This window comes from Megascapheus bottae, chromosome 2 (assembly GCF_031878675.1).
Source record: "Megascapheus bottae isolate mThoBot1 chromosome 2, mThoBot2.hap1, whole genome shotgun sequence".
Taxonomy (NCBI): Eukaryota; Metazoa; Chordata; class Mammalia; order Rodentia; family Geomyidae; genus Megascapheus; species Megascapheus bottae.
Window position 1 is genome coordinate 51,926,000 of NC_143510.1, and position 16,361 is coordinate 51,942,360.

The 16,361-nt window shown below is 36.4% G+C and overlaps 1 protein-coding gene across 1 annotated transcript; it reads right to left on the reverse strand.

The window, feature by feature from the left end:
• Window positions 1-11,910: 11,910 nt before the first annotated feature.
• Window positions 11,911-12,858, reverse strand: LOC150066977 (olfactory receptor 6C65-like). The gene has a single exon (XM_090356526.1). It carries the CDS (start codon window positions 12,838-12,840, stop codon window positions 11,911-11,913), a length of 930 nt encoding a protein of 309 aa, XP_090212652.1. The 5' UTR covers window positions 12,841-12,858.
• Between the last annotated feature and the right edge of the window lie 3,503 nt (window positions 12,859-16,361).

A 16,361-nucleotide genomic window follows, 5' to 3' on the forward strand; every position in this document is an offset into this window, starting at 1 on the left:
AAGGAAGGAAGGAAGGAAGGAAGGAAGGAAGGAAGGAAGGAAGGAAGGAAGGAAGGTTTCCTTGTCAGAATTTTGAATCCATACTTACTGTGGAAGAGATAAGTTGAAGTGATAAATTGTACATTTGGCTCATTAATTAAGGGAATCTCCTAGATGGTGGTAGAAAAGACAAAATACTGTAAGTTAGAATCAATAATCAATAGCTGTGGGGGAAAAACATGACAAATGAATGAAATTTCTTGAGAAGGAACATGATTAAAACTTGACAGTGACTTTTCTAATCTGTATGGTCCAAGTCTATGTATTTGGTTTCTCTTTTTCACTTCCATAAAAAATGCTATTAAAGGAATAAAGTCCCTGGCCCTGAAGAACAGAACTCCTCACTAATATAAAATTTTACTTAGCCTTCAGTAACTTATGAAAGATGGGTTGTCAGTTTAAACTTAATCTTTTTTAAAAAAAATTTACTTTATGCAGCTTCTAGTTGGAAATTTGATTTTTCAAATGTCATTTGCCAAAGAATCATACTTGGTTAATCTGTTTATTTAACCTCCTTGGAACAACTCGGGTGAATTTTGTAGGAAAGCAGAATGAAGGTATCTCCCTTGAGGGATATTAATGATGAGGCCACAGATCTAAGTTGAGTAATTTTAATTAGTTCTATTTCAGAAATTATTTTTAGCACATTAAGTGTCAGAGGGCATGTAATTTCCACAGTAAGGAAATGATAGTTCTTAATTTTTGTTTCATTACTATATTTTCATCTGAAATAAATTTCTGACAAAGTAACCATTTCCCCTAGAAATATGTAATAAAAAGAAAGAAGCAAGAAGAAAGTTCCATGATCACATGAAAAATCCCTTTCAAATGTTTTATTTATTAATAACAATACATTAAAGGGAGTGCGGTTGGTTTTTACCTATTATCCTAGCTACCCAGGTGGCTGAGATCTGAAGATCATGATTTGAAGCCAGCCTAGACAAGAAAGCCTGTGAGACTTGTAATTCCAATAAAAACTACTTTAAAAAGCCAGACCTCTGGTGTTTCCTTAAAAGACTAAACATAGAACTCCCCTATGACCCAGAAATTCCACTACTTGGCATTTGCCCAATTGTCCAGAAACAAGGATATACTAAACCCACTAGCACAATGATGTTCATTGCACCACTATTTACCATAGAAACGATATGGAACCAACCCAGATGCCCCTCACTTGATGATTGGATCAACAAGATGTGGTATTTATGCACAACAGAATTCTATGCTGCCATCAGAAAATGACATCACCCCATTTGTAAGGAAATGGAAAGATGGAAAAACTCATATTAACTGAAGCAAGCCAGATTCAAGGGAACATAGGCTCAATGGTTTCCTTCATTTGTCATAATCAATAGAAACCTTGGGCTCTTCCAGCAGAGGTTTACAATAGGGCAAAACCTAGATACATAAGGCCATATAAGATGAGGCTAAATGAAAGACCTCCAAGATATGTAAATAAGAGCCATATAGTTTGTGATTGTTGTTCTTAATGTACTATGTTATTTCTCTTCTCTTTTGTTGTCCCTTGGTTATTTCATGTTGTTGCAGTATCTTACCTTATTATCTGATACATTTTATATATGCTTATTTGTTTATTTGAAATCAGATAGGGAAGGGGGGAAAACAAGATGAGGGGAGGGTATAGAAGGAGGGAAATGGGGACAAAAACATGAAAAGGGGTATAAATGTTTCTGAAATAATGCACCTTCTATTTGTCAAATATAATGTAACCTATTAATTACAATTTTAAAAAAGCCAGACCTGGAGCTGCACCTTAATTGGTAGAGTGCTCTTCTTGAACAAAAGAAGTTCAGAGACGGTGTCCAGGCCCTAATTTCACATCTCTGGATCAGATTCAGGGGAAAATTAAAGTAATTAATTGAATTTATTTAAATATGTATGTACATTGAGTGTTTATTTTAGGCCATTTGTGTGTTATTTTGGTAGCATATGTTTGGTTAGTCCCATTCGACAGTAACTAAAAGCTAAGGAATTAATCATATAACATTTGTTATGGATGATATATTTTAATTATCTTTGTCCTTACAATTGTGTTTATATTCATGCTGACTTGTTATAGGAGGTTTATCTATGGAAATGGAAGAGAAAGTTTGCTTTATTCTTATTTAATTTTCTTTGTAATGTATCATTAGACAGGTTTATATGTATATATACTATATTATTTATTTTTCTTTATATTATTAGACTTTAGTTTTATAGAGTCTAGAAGAAGCAACCATCTGAAAAAGTATTTTTTATCTGCATCTCAATTAGAAATTATTTAGTAAAAGAATGGTAAATAAATTCAAGAGAAAAAGAAGACAAATTGTTATCAACGTCTTTTATGATCTATCTCTAGAAACCAGGTAACTCGTGCTTTCTCTTATAAAAGCTGTTCTCTTTGAAGGTAGTTTCTACAATTGGTGAGGCCTCAGTGTGCCTTTGCTTTTCTTCCATCTTTTCCCAACATAAATAAAACGCTTTGTGCAAAATTTCCCCTAGTAATATTTTCCTTTTCCTTTCTAGACCCTAACTGGACCAGAGTAGAAAGAAATATTGGTAGATCATAGAAATGATTGTCATATGTGGTGCTTAGGCATCATCTTTTCATTAATTACTCTAGTTCTACTTTGTCTTTGACACAGATTTGAGCAAGATTTGTTTAGGAACTAACTGGAGAGGTAGAGAAACCCAGATTGAGGGTTTTGCACTCAGTGATTTTGCCTCCATTGAACATTAGTGAAGAGACAAGAAGGAAGAAGCACGTGTGGTTTTCGCTAAGCACTCACTGAGCTCCTTTAAGTTTTGTATTGGTGGATTTTAGTGCTCTCTAGAAATCCTTTGCAGCTCTTGCTTTGCTTATTACTTCAGCACCACACTCTTTTCTTCTGGGATAAATATGGTATATTTGCATGTATATTAGAACTTATCACATGGTCCACATGGAATGCAGGCAGCAGTAGTTCCTATATTTTCCCATCCACTCTACAATTTCTCAAGACCTAACATATTGATTGTCTTTCTTTTTGTATATGTATCTTATCGTTGTTATTGAGGTGATCTACAGAGGAGATATACTTACTTAAGTTAGGTAATGAGCACATTTCTTTTATGAAATGTATCACCCCTTCCCTTCTCTCTCAGTCATCCCCCCATCCATCTACAAGTTGTATAGCTCATTTTCTATATATAGTGTCTAGTGAGTATCGCTGTTGTGTTTGTTCATCCTTTGTCCTAGGTTTTCTGTGCGTGGCTTCACTTACAGATTTTATCTTTCATTTATTTATGTTTTTGGCAAGTCCCTGGGCTTGAACTCAGGGACTGGGCACTCAAGGCTAGCACTCTTCCACTTGAGCCACAGTACCACTTCTGGGCTTTTCTGTGTATGTGGTACCAAGGAACTGAACCCAGCTGGGGCTTTGTGCATGGTAGGCAGGCACTGGACCACACCCCTGGCCCCAGTAATATTGATTTTTGAAAGATTAAGTAGAAATTTTGCAGAGAAATGATGATTGGAAATGGGCATGTAAAATGGGAGAAAGAAGTTAGACTCATTGGAAGAGGAGAACATTTTTAAATAATCACAAGTTAGGAAACATATGCCATGTGTCTTAGGGCTATGCTAGAAGTAGTGAAAGCCTGCACTAGGCCACTGAAGGAGAGCTACTAGCTATATCTCTTAAGTTTGCCATCATCCTCCACCCCACAGTTGACAGGTACTCCCCTTTTAGCCTAATAGAATCAGGACATAAACAAAAGCACAGAAAAGACAGGCCTGAAGCATTTGGATGAGGATTTTAACTAAAGGCTTGTGAATAACAAAAGGGAAGTACACATATATCTAGGTGTCCAGCCTTATCTCTCCTGTGTGCAACTTTCCACGTTGCAAAGGTCATTTTATATGGAAGAGAGAGTCTACAGAGAGCTTTCTTTGTCTTTTTGTCCTTTACCCTAGGAAATAAGCAAGTATATAATAGAAAATATTTAATGTTGATAATGTTTACACAAGCAGTATCAAAATCCTGTCTAATATATGACATTTTTAACAGAAAAAAGGTTAGTTAAATCAATGAACTTAAGTTAGACAAGGTGCTGAGTTATTTGTTTGTTTCTGGGTCTTGGTTCAGCATCTGTTGATTTTGCTCACAGGCTGGTACACTACTACCTGAACCATGCCTCAATTCCTCATGGATCCCCAACACCGTCTTCTTTTTTTTTATCAGTCTTGGGGCTTGAGCTCCAGGCTTGGGCTTTGTCCCTAAACTCTTTTGCTCAAGGCTAGTACTCTACCACTTTGATCCATAGCTCCGCTTCCAGTTTTCTGATGGTTAATTAGAGATAAGAGTCTCACACTTTGCTGCCTGGGCTGGCTTTGAACTGCAATCCTCAGATTTCAGTCTCCTGAGTAGCTAGGATTATGTGCCCAAGCACCTAGGCAAAAATCTTAATCTGCTTTTCAAATATAGAAAATAACTTATTGTAGTTATTAACATGTTGAATCTGTGAGGAAATGTATATGTTGATCATAATTATTTTAATTTGCCTAATTACATGACTTCATTTTTTTTCTACAAGGGGGCCTTCTTACATACCTTCTGTAAAGCTTCCTTTATGGATTTTCCAGTTTATCATGAATTAACTAGAATATATTACATATTTCTCCCTCGTTCTCTCCCTCCCGTCCTCCCTCTTCCCCTCTCTCCACTCACAAGGCTTGAATTAAGGCCTGGGCGTTATCCCTGAGCACTTTCTGCTCAAGACAAGCCCTCTACTACTTTGATCCACAGCTCCACTTCTTGTTTTTGAATGGTTAAGAGTTTCATGGAGTCTTTTCTGTCCAGGCTTAGCTTTGAACAGCAATCCTCAAATCTCAACCCCCTGAGTAGCTAGGATTAATGTACAAGTGAAAGCTTCCTATAGAGAAACACTTCCTATAGAAACAATAACCTTCATTTTTTTTAACGGGAAATTTTCATTAATGTGAATAGTATTCTCAAATTAAAGCAGTTGTTAATTAAAATATATGACAGTTAATGCAGGCTATTTTTGGAAAAAATAAGTTGCCAAAGGTATGAAAACTTGAAAAAAGCAGATACCTTAGATATGCCTAGGATTTTACCTAAGCAGTTTCTTGAAAATTACTAGTTTGTATGTATCGAGATACACTCCTATTATTACAAATATGGATTTACTGGTTAAATTACCATGCATAGCTGAACTTTAAAATCTTATATATTCCAGTGTGTTTTTCATGATATTTCAGTGTATTGGAATAAGGTATGTATGATTTATTTTAGTGCCTTAAAGTATTTTGAATGCAATAAGTTTGCTAATGGTTAAAGAACTATTTATGCAAGGATGAAATACTGTTTGTTAAAGGACCTGTGAAATAAGTTATACTTGTTATAAAATAATTACATGTTGGCTGGGAGTTTGGCCAAGTAGTGGATTGCTTGCCTAGCATGCACGAAGACCAGGGTTCACTTCCTCAGTACCCCTTGAGCCAGTGGTCCTCTGGTTCAAGTGGTAGAGCACTAGCCTTGAGGAAGGCCAAGGACAGTGCTCATACCCTGAGTTCAGTCTCTAGGACTGGCAAAAAACTAAAATAAACTAAATAAAATAAAATAATTGCATGTGGAAACATTATTTTTTTTTCCAGTCCTGAGTTTTGTGGTTTTTTTTCTGTGTATGTGGTACCAAGGACTTTAACCTGGGTCTTCCTACATACTAGACAAGCACTCTACAACTAGGCCAAACTCACGGCCCTGATGTGGAAACATTTTTTTTTATATTTTTATCGTAATTAATAAAAGGGTTACATGATATTTGCCAGATAGAAGGTGCATTAATTCACATATATTGATACCCTTTCACATGTCTTGGTCCCCATTACCCTCCCCTCTACCCCCCTCCATCTTGGTTTTCCCCCCTTCCCTGTCTAATTTCAAATAACCAAATACAAATAAATCCAATATATCAGATAACAAAGTGAGATACTGTAACAATATGAGATAACCAAGGGACAGCAAAAGAGATGAGAGACAACATAGTACATTAAGGACAACAATCATTCATTGTATGGCCTTTGTTTCAATATCCTGGAGGTCTTTTCAATTAGCTTCATACTATATGGCCTTATGTATCAAGGTTTTGCTCTATTGTAAATCTCTACTAGGAGAGCTCAAGGTTTCTACTGATTATGACGAATGAGGGAAACTATTGGGCCTAAGTTCCTTTGAGTCTGGCTTACTTCACTTAATATGATTTTTTCTAAGTCTTTCCATTTCCTATCAAATGGGGCGATGTCATTCTTTTTGACAGCAGCATAGAATTCCATTGTGTACAAATACCACAACTTGTTGATCCACTCATCAACTGAGGGACATCTAGGTTGGTTCCATATTTTTGCTATGGTGAATAATGCTGCAATGAACATTGTTGTGGTAGTGCATTTAGTATGCCCTAGTTTCTGGCTGGTTGGGTAAATGCCAAGTAGTGGAATTGCTGGGTCATAGGGGAGTTCTATGTTTAGCCTTTTGAGGCACTGCCATACTGCTTTCCATAGTGGTTGAAAGAATTTGCACTCCCACCAACAGTGTAGTAATGATCCCTCCTGGCCACATCCCCTCCAGCATCTGTTGTTATTCGTTTTCCTGATCCTGGCCATTCTAACTGGAGTGAGGTGGAATCTTAGAGTTGTTTTTTAAAGAAAGAAAAAGAGAAAAATATTTTATTGACTACATAAATTCCTCCTTGAAACCTAAAATTTTGTGAGATTTATGGAGACATTTTTAATTTATATTTTGTCTTTTTTTAAAAAAGGATCATCTTAATAGTGGAAGTGGAAAAAAATCTTGTGCTATCTCTTTTTCACCTATAGAGTGTATAAGTTGCCTTCTGGAGTCATAGTCAATAGAGTTTTGCATCTTTCAACAGCAAACACTGGAGGCAAAATCAGAAGCTCACACAAAATTCTCTATTGTTGCCATTCATTATCCTTAACCCTTGGAGAATATTGACCTCCACGTTTGAAAGATCAAGTCATTCTCAAAGTAGTGTGTTTGGAGCTTGTTCTGATTTTACAAATAGTGTGATCCCCCCAGGAGGTTTCAGTGAATACTCCATTTCTACAGTAAACTGTAAGAGACAACTACAAGGTAAATTCATGTCTTGGGGTTAATGTGAGATGGGATACCATTGGTCTCAAAGTACATCTACAGTGTTAAGGAGCTAACTTCTCTAGCCATATTTTTGTGATCTCACTTTGCCATAATTAAAGGTCACATTAGGGTAAGTATGTGTTTCCCAAAGGATGGTGTGAAACTTTTGTATCCTACAGTGAATTCCTATAAATAAAGCCATAGTAAAATAGTTCACAATTTTAATCAGTCTCCTTGGGACCTATAAAAAAGTTAATTTAGAAAGGAGCAAAATTAGAATTAAGCCTCAGAAATCTCTGAATAGATGATTACAGTGCCTCTCAGTCTTGAAACATTTTTAAGTGGTACCTTAAGTATGAAGAACTCTAGAGTCAAAGACAGGCATTTAACTTTTTCACAATTCTATCACACACATACACATGCAGGCACAAGAAACTTTTACTGTCTGAGCCCTGGGGATTAAGCTAACAATGTTAGCATCTACCCAAGAGTGCCTTGATCTATGTGCATGCACAATTTCAATTCTCCCACAGAAAACTTCACATTCCCCTAATCTTGCTTCTCTTTCTCCATATCTATTTAGAAGGGTGGTTTATGGCTTCTAAGTGACACTATTTGATATTCTTTAATTATTGGATGTTATAGTTGGTTTATAATAAACTATTTAAAGATAATTTAAAAGAATCCATCAACATTCAGTGTTTTTTCCAGTGGAAACATTACCATTACGTTTAGTAAACATAACATAGAATAAATGGACTTTTCTTAAATCTGTTCCCCTCTCTATAGACACATTTAAACTCTATTTTCTAGTTTCCTGTAAAAGAATATTTTACTCATATTCCTTGTCATCTTTAATATTTTTTCTTTTAAAAAATTTAGTTTGAGGGGGCCAGGAGTTTGGCCTAGTAGTAGAGTGCTTGGCTAGCATTCACAAAGACCTGGGTTCGATTCCTCGGTACCACATATATAGAAAAAAACCAGAAATGGTGCTGAGGCTCAAGTGGTAGAGCTCTAACCTTGAGAAAGTCCAAGGAAAGTACTCAGGCCCTGAGTTCAAGCCCATGACTGGCAAAAAAAGAAAAGAAAAAATTTAGTTTGAAAGACATGATATCATTTGAGCAATTTGTTTTGAGAAACTACTGACATTTATTGGAATAGATCAAAGAATATGATTCCATTAGTTAGCCAGATAGACATATTACACTTTAGCACTACACCCTTACGATTTGTAGTTGCTTCAGCTCATAACTAATGTGTAGATGTTTTTAAAATTGTATTTTATTGTCAGGTAATATATAGAAAGGTTATAGTTACATTCATCAGGTAGTGGATGCATTCCTTCTCAAACATCGATACCCCTTCTCGTGTTTTTTGTTCCACTTTCCCTCCCCCACTCCTTCCAACCACCTTGTTACCCCCTTACCTTCCCTATTTCAATTAAACAAATAAACATATACAATATTCCAGGTAACAGAATCAGATACAGTAATCGGATGGAGCCTCACAGATGTAGTTTGTGGATGCAGCACTTCTATTCTGAATTCTATCAAGTACCATGTAGTATAATGTATTATTCTGGGCTAGTACTTTAACCAGAGTAACAAAACAATACCATGATTTGATATGAATTAAACATCATGAACATCATAAACAACCTACAATAACAGCTGAATAAACACAAAGTGGCTACCATAATATTTCCCTTACTAAGTCTTCCTGAAGACAAGTGATATTCTCATGCATCTCTAAGAAATTTTCTTCCACACTGGGGATAACTGGAACAATGTTGAGAGGATTAGTACCATAAGTAGAATGACCAAAATTGGTAAATATAAAGGAAGAAAATAAAAAGTAGTAATAATGTGCTTGTACAGTATTTTAAAACATGATTTCACTCAGCACATTGTCATAAAACCTAAATCTCACAAAAATATCAGATTAGGTTAACATAGCTGCTGTGTCTTTCCACATGAGCCCTGGCTTTTAGCTGTGCCAGTCTAGGACCACAATCCCCTTACCTCATTCTCTTGAGTAGCTGGGATTACGGGCCACCATGCCTACCTCACATTTTTAGGTCCTGGCAATAATTTATTCAATGACATCTTTCACTTGGTGGCACTTTTATTTTCTACTTTGAAGAGCATTATAAATAACACACAAACAAATAGTGATTTAGAAAAATGTAAATCAAACACTACCGTGTTCAAGATTCCAAGCAAGTTAAGGTGCCAGTGTCTGAATAATGGTATTTTGGATAGAATGGTCAGAAAAGGGTCTCTGGGGTGATTGTACAAGGTACTGTGGTGGCTCTGGTTGGTCACTTGTCACCAGAGTGTAACTGTTAGGTTTTGCTACAATTTCCTAGAACATGAAATTAGGTTACAATTCACTGTGCAGAGATGCAATTTTTGGTTAACTTATTTTACAGAATGAAGGGCTGAGGCTTTGGTAAGAGTATATGTGTGGATGCCCTAGGAGAAATAAAATATGAAGTTACATACAGCAATATGAAGAAGCAGTTGCCAAATATTTGGGAAAGATACTTTGAGGTAATGAAAATTAAGTTCCTCCTCAAATTTCTGGCCTCAAATTTTACATAGTCCCTATAAAAATGATATTGTATTTGCCTCATAATGTTTTTCTGTTTCACATTTCCCTTTAAATTCTCATGTAGGGAGTCCACTGGAGATAAAACAATCACCTATAGTGTCTGCGCCACACAACTATTTTTTACCTATCTCTTTGTCATACTGATTTTTTTCTCTTGGTTAGCATGTCTTTCTATCACTGTGCAGCAATCTGCTGTATTTATTCCAGCAAGTATTTGGCTTCTTCATTTAAGATTATTTTTTGCTATTCTGGGTCTTTTGTTATACCATATGAATTTGTAGATTGATTTTTCTATTTATTTGAGGAAAGTTAGGATTTTGATGGGTATTGCATTGAATTTGTATATTACTCTGTTCAGAATTACCATTCTTACTATGTTAATTCTTTCCCACCAGAAGTATGGGATATTTTCCATTTCCTTAAGTCTGCTTCAATTTCCTTTTTCAGAGTATTAAGGTTTTCAAAATAGAGGTCTTTCATGTCTTTGAGTAATTAATTGCTAAGTATATTTTTGCCAGACTTGGGCTTGAGCTCAGGGCCTGAGCACAGCCCTTAGGGCTAGAACTCTACCACTTGATCCCAGCACCACTTTGGTCTTTTTTTTTCTATGTATGTGGTACCAAGAAATTGAACCCAGGCCTTCTTGCATCCTAGGCAAGCACTCTAACACTAGACCAAACTCCTGGCCATACGTATTTTTTTTTTATTGAAGCACTGTTTACCATAGCCAACATATGGCATCAACCTAGCTTTTGTCCCCAGTGGACAAATGGATCATGAAAGAGTGGTATACATATGGGATTCTACTTATCCTTCAGAAAGAATGATATTGTCCTATTTGAAAAGAAATGGATCATTTGACCCCCACATACTCTATCATGACAATCCAAGTGACAACAGGACAGGGAACATTCATGGGGTTGGGAATGTTGATTCGAGTAACCAGGTTGCTCGTATTATTAGGCCTCAAGAATCCTAAGAGCTCGGGAAGACCTGAAGAGGTCACCTCACTTTTGCACCAGCATCAGCTACAGAAACCCTGACTTTTTTTCTTCATATATTTTTTGTTTTAATTAATAGAAGGGTTACATTATATTCACCAGATAGAAGGTACATTACTTCATCAATATTGGCACCCTTTCTCATGTCATGGTCCCAATTTCCCTCCCTTCTTCTCCCCGCTCATCTTGATTTCCCTCCTTTCCTATCTTATTTCAAATAACCAATTAAGCATATATATAATATATCAGATAACAAGGTGAAATATTGTAACAATATGAGATAACCAAGGGACAGCAAAAGAGATGAGAGATAACACAGTACATTAAGGACAACAATCACTCATTATATGGCTTTTGTTTCTATATCCTAGAGGTCCTTTCATTTAGCATCATATTATATGGCCTTATGTATCTAGATTTTGTTCTATTGTGAATCTCTGCTAGGAGAGCCCAAGTTCTCTACTGATTATGACAAATGAGGGAAACCATTGAGCCTATGTTCCTTTGAGTCTGGCTTACTTCACTTAATATGATTTTTTCTAAGTCTTTCCATTTCCTTACAAATGAGTCAATGTCGCTCTTTCTGATGGCAGCATAGAATTCCATTGTGTATAAATACCACATCTTGTTGATCGATCATCAACGGAGGGACATCTGGGTTGGCTCCATATCTTTGCTATGATAAATAGTGCTGCAATGAACATCATTGTGCTAGTGGATTTAGTATGTCCTTGCTTCTGGACCATTGGGTAAATGCCGAGTAGTAGAATTGCTGGGTAATAGGGGAGCTCTATGTTTAGTCTTTTGAGGAACTCCCATATTGTTTCCCATAGTAGAAACCCTGACTTTTTAGTAGTCCTCTCCTTCCTCGATTCCAAAGTGTCTACAAAGTTAGGATGAGGACAGATTCAAAATGGTTGCAGAGATGCTCAGCCTCTCTCTTGCTTTTAGACAATTTAGGGATCTAAGGGAGATTATTATTATTAGCAGATAAAGGACATATAGCTAATATTTTATTAAAAGACATATAGCTAATATTTTACTATGTAAAATGCTCCATTTAAAGTTGAGGCAACCAATTTCTTTACCATTAAGATTTATTTGGCATGTACTCTTTTGACCAAGTGCCTAAAGGATTGCTTTACCTGCTGGTTCCTCAGGGAGTAAATGAAAGGATTTAGCATTGGAGCAACAGAGGTATTGAGCACTGCTATGCCCTTGCTCAGAGCCACTCCCTCCTTGGCTGAAGTTTTCACATACATGAAAATACAGCTTCCATAAGAAATGGAGACAACTATCATGTGTGAGGAACAAGTGGAAAAGGCCTTTTTCCTCTGCTCAGCAGAAGGGAGTCTCAGGATTGTCCTGAGGATGAGTGTATAGGAAAGGACAACGAGCAGTAAGGTCACCATGAGAGTGAATACTGCCAGGAAAAATGCCAAGAGTTCCAGGAAGGTTGTGTCTGTACAGGCAATTAGTAGCATGGGAGAGGAGTCACAGGTGAAGTGGTCGATGACATTGGAGTCACAGAAATCCAGCTGAAGCCCCATGATGACTGGTGGGAAGATAATGAGAAACCCAGCAAGCCAGGAACTAATGACAAGCTGGAGGCAGACCTTGCTGCTCATTACTGTTGTGTAGTGCAAGGGCTTGCAGATGGCTACATAACGATCATAGGACATAGCTGTCAATAGGAAGAATTCTGTTGACCCAAAGAGTAATAAAAAGAACACCTGAGCCATACAAGAGCTGTAGGAAATGGTCAGATCCCCAGTGACAATGCTGACCAGGAATCTAGGAATACAAACCGTTGTGAATGAAATCTCCAGGAAAGAGAAGTTCCTAAGGAAGAAGTACATGGGTGTTTTCAGGCGTGAGTCTATCAGTGTGAGGGTTATAATCGTCAGATTTCCAGTTATACTCATCATATAAGTGAGAAATAGAAATAGAAAAATCATGATATTTAGGCTTGGGTCATTTGTTAATCCCAGAAGAATGAATTCTTTCACAGATGTTTGATTTTTCATTTCTTAGTGTTGATTTCTGTCAAGTCTAAAGTCCAAAGGGAGAAACAATTACTTAGTATACGATAACAATTACCTTTTCTTATTGGCTTGATTAGGTAACATGTAATGAAACAATACATCAGTGATGAAGTTGTAGTGAGTTTTATAAATACATATCCACCACAAAATATATTTGTTATCAACTTTACATAGCCAGTCACTTCAATTTAATGAATATTTAATTAATATGGCAGTAATAAATGCATGAATAAAAATATGTCTTCTAAATATATTTTACTTTTGTAGCCAGTGCGATGGCTCACACCTGTAATCCTAGCTACTCAGATACCTTGATCTGAGTACCCTTGAGCTGTAGAATTCACGGACAATGCCCAGACCCAGGGACAGGGCAGTAACCTTGAGCTGAAGAGTTCAGGGATAGCCCCCAGGCTGAGTCCAAGCCCCATGACTCACAAAAATAATAAATAAATTAAAAATCTGGCTGTGAAGAAACCCTACATCTTAATGTTAAAAATTTTAAGTATTACTTCATTGCTAAAACACTAACTTAATTAACATGTACTTATTTTCTGAAAAGGAATTTTTTCAAATGTGTTTTTAAGTTATGTAAAGATGATAATGTCACCTTTCCATATATACAGAATTAATATTTTCACTAAAGTATTAGAAACATCACTCTAATACTCATATAGAAACAAATACTCTAAACAATACTCTAAAGAAACAAAGTCAGTGTTTTGCAATGCTTTTAAAACTTTGATACTTCTATTTTCTAAATTAAATAGCAAATTATCCTTTTCTATTCAAGATTCTAATAGGCAAATCTAAATTAACTACTATTTACAATCATTATCTAATAAGAAGCATGAAGAAATAATTCACTCACAATTATATAATATCACAGTAGAGCAGCAGTGAAATTTCTCAGACCCAAGTGTTCTATTGTTTTCCTCTGAGGTCAGTATTTGATGTTTTACTTTGGGAGAATTTGTACATTTCTCCACCTATGAAGAAGTGCCTTGTAGAATAATATAATGTTATAATATACTGGTAGAGTTTGGCAAGATGGCTAGGGTTATATACAGTGAGGTAGAACACCTGTATGGATTGCCAGTAGGATGGAGACAAGATTTTGGTTGCTGGTAGATGTTGTTCCAACTTGAACTAATCAAAATGCCTCTGAAGTTTTTCAGTCAATGGTGGAAACGCTGGGTGACTCATGCTGTTGCCAAAGCTCTATAGTCAGTCCAATCAGTACATTTATATTAAGTCAGAAAGCCAAATAGTGTAAGAAAATTCTCATTGAGAGTGTCTTTGGTAACTAGTTACTATTTAGGACTAAGGATGTAGAGATGAAGAAGGTCAGTAATTTAAATGGACAGTTCAGACTGGGACACAGCACAGGAATTCAGAACCAGAGATTGGGAAGGAAGGAAGGAAGGAAGGAAGGAAGGAAGGAAGGAAGGAAGGAAGGAAGGAAGGAAGGAAGGAAGGGAGGGAGGGAGGGAGGGAGGGAGGGAGGGAGGGAGGGAGGGAGGGAGGGAGGGAGGGAAGAGAGGAGAGGAGAGGAGAGGAGAGGAGAGGAAAGGAAAGGAAAGGAAAGGAAAGGAAAGGAACATGTGACTACCATGTCAGATTTATGAAGCCATACTTACAGTGGAACAGAAAGTGGATATGATAAAGCTGTACATTTTGCTCATGGAATGAAACTCTTAATTGATGGGAGAAAAGAGAGAAAATCGTGAGAAAAATAATCATCAGCTATGGAAAAAAATGAGCATGACATCTGAATGAAATTTGCTGAAACAGACTCTCATAAAAAAAATTGCAGTGACTCTTCTAGTCTGTGTAGTCCAAGACTACTTATTTAATTTCTCTTGTCTTCTCACCCTACAAAAAATATGCTATTTAAAGAATAAAGTCCTTGACCCTGAAGAGTAGAAATTCTCACTAACATAATAGCTTACTTATCCTTCAGTAACTCTTGTGGAAAATGGGTTGTAGTGTTAAAATTCTTCCTATTTTTCTTTATGCACCTGCCAGTTGGAAATTTGATTTTTCAAATATTATTTACAATGAAACATATTTGTTTTATCTGTTACCTTTACTTCCTTGAAACGGGCACAAGGGAATTTTTAGGAAAGCAGAATTAAGATGTCTCTCCTGAGAGTTGTTAATGATGAGACCACAACACCAAGTTGAGTAATTTTAACTACATATACTTAGGAAGTTATTTTTAGCACATTAAGTGTCACAAGAATAATTACAACAGTAAGGAAATGATATTCAGTTTTTGTTTCCTTATTATATTTAATCTGAAATAAATTTCTGACAAAGTAGCAAAATCTTTCCCAGAAATATGTAAGAGAGAGAGAGAGAGAGAGAGAGAGAGAGAGAGAGAGAGAGAGAGAGAGAGAGAGAGAGAGAGAGAGAGAGAGAGAGAGAGAGAGACGAAGAAGAGGAGGAGGAGGAGGGAGGGAGGAGGGAGAGAAGGAAGGAGAGAGGAAGAGTTAGGAAGTCAAGAGTTAGGATCCACTAGTGCACTGCTGGTGGGAATGTAAATTAGTACATCCAGTTTGGAGGTTTCTTAAAAAAAATGAAAGTAGACCTTCCCTATAATCCCACCGTACCACTCCTGGGCATCTACCTTGAGTATCATAACCCAGGATATGTTAAGGACACCTGCTCAGCCATGTTCATCTCTGTACTGTTCACAATAGCCAAGTGATGGAATCAACCCAGATGCCCTATGACAGATGAATGGATAAAACATGTGTTACACACACACACACACACACACACACACACACACACACACACACACACTGGAATTCTACATAGCCAACAGCCAAGATAAAATAATGGCATTCGCTGGGAAGTGGATGAAATTAGAATGAATCATGTTGAGTGAGATAAGTCAAGACCAAAGGAACAAAAGGCACATGGTATCCTTAATATGTGGATATTAGATTCAAACAGCACAAGGGCAATGACTCAATATTTGGGTACCCAGGTTATGGACATGGTCTTGGAGATATAAACATAACTACATAGACCTAAAATCTATGATGTGCTATATACTCTATAGACATAATGTTTTATTAATATGTATCTATGACATACAAACCCTCAGCTTAATTTTAATTATGTTCTAAAATCTATGTGCCAGTGATTGTATATAGAGATTCCTTTCTTGAATACTTGTTTGTTAAACATGACATTTGAAATATGTAAAAATCAATGTTAATATTTTTTTAATAAAAGACTATCTTAGTATACCAATGTCTCACACTTCTAAAAAAAACATCTCTTTGAAAGGGCTAGGGGTAAGGTCAAGGGGCAAGGAATGGAGGAAAAAATGCAGACAAAAGCTCTGTTGGTATAATGTTAAGCCACAGAAGCCAAACTCAAGAAACAAAGCTTGTATGGGTTCCCTCATTTATGTTAGGTAGAATGTGCCTATAACTGTACAAGTAAGTATAGTGAGGGGTAGCAATGGGTAAAAGAATTAGCTGAAATGG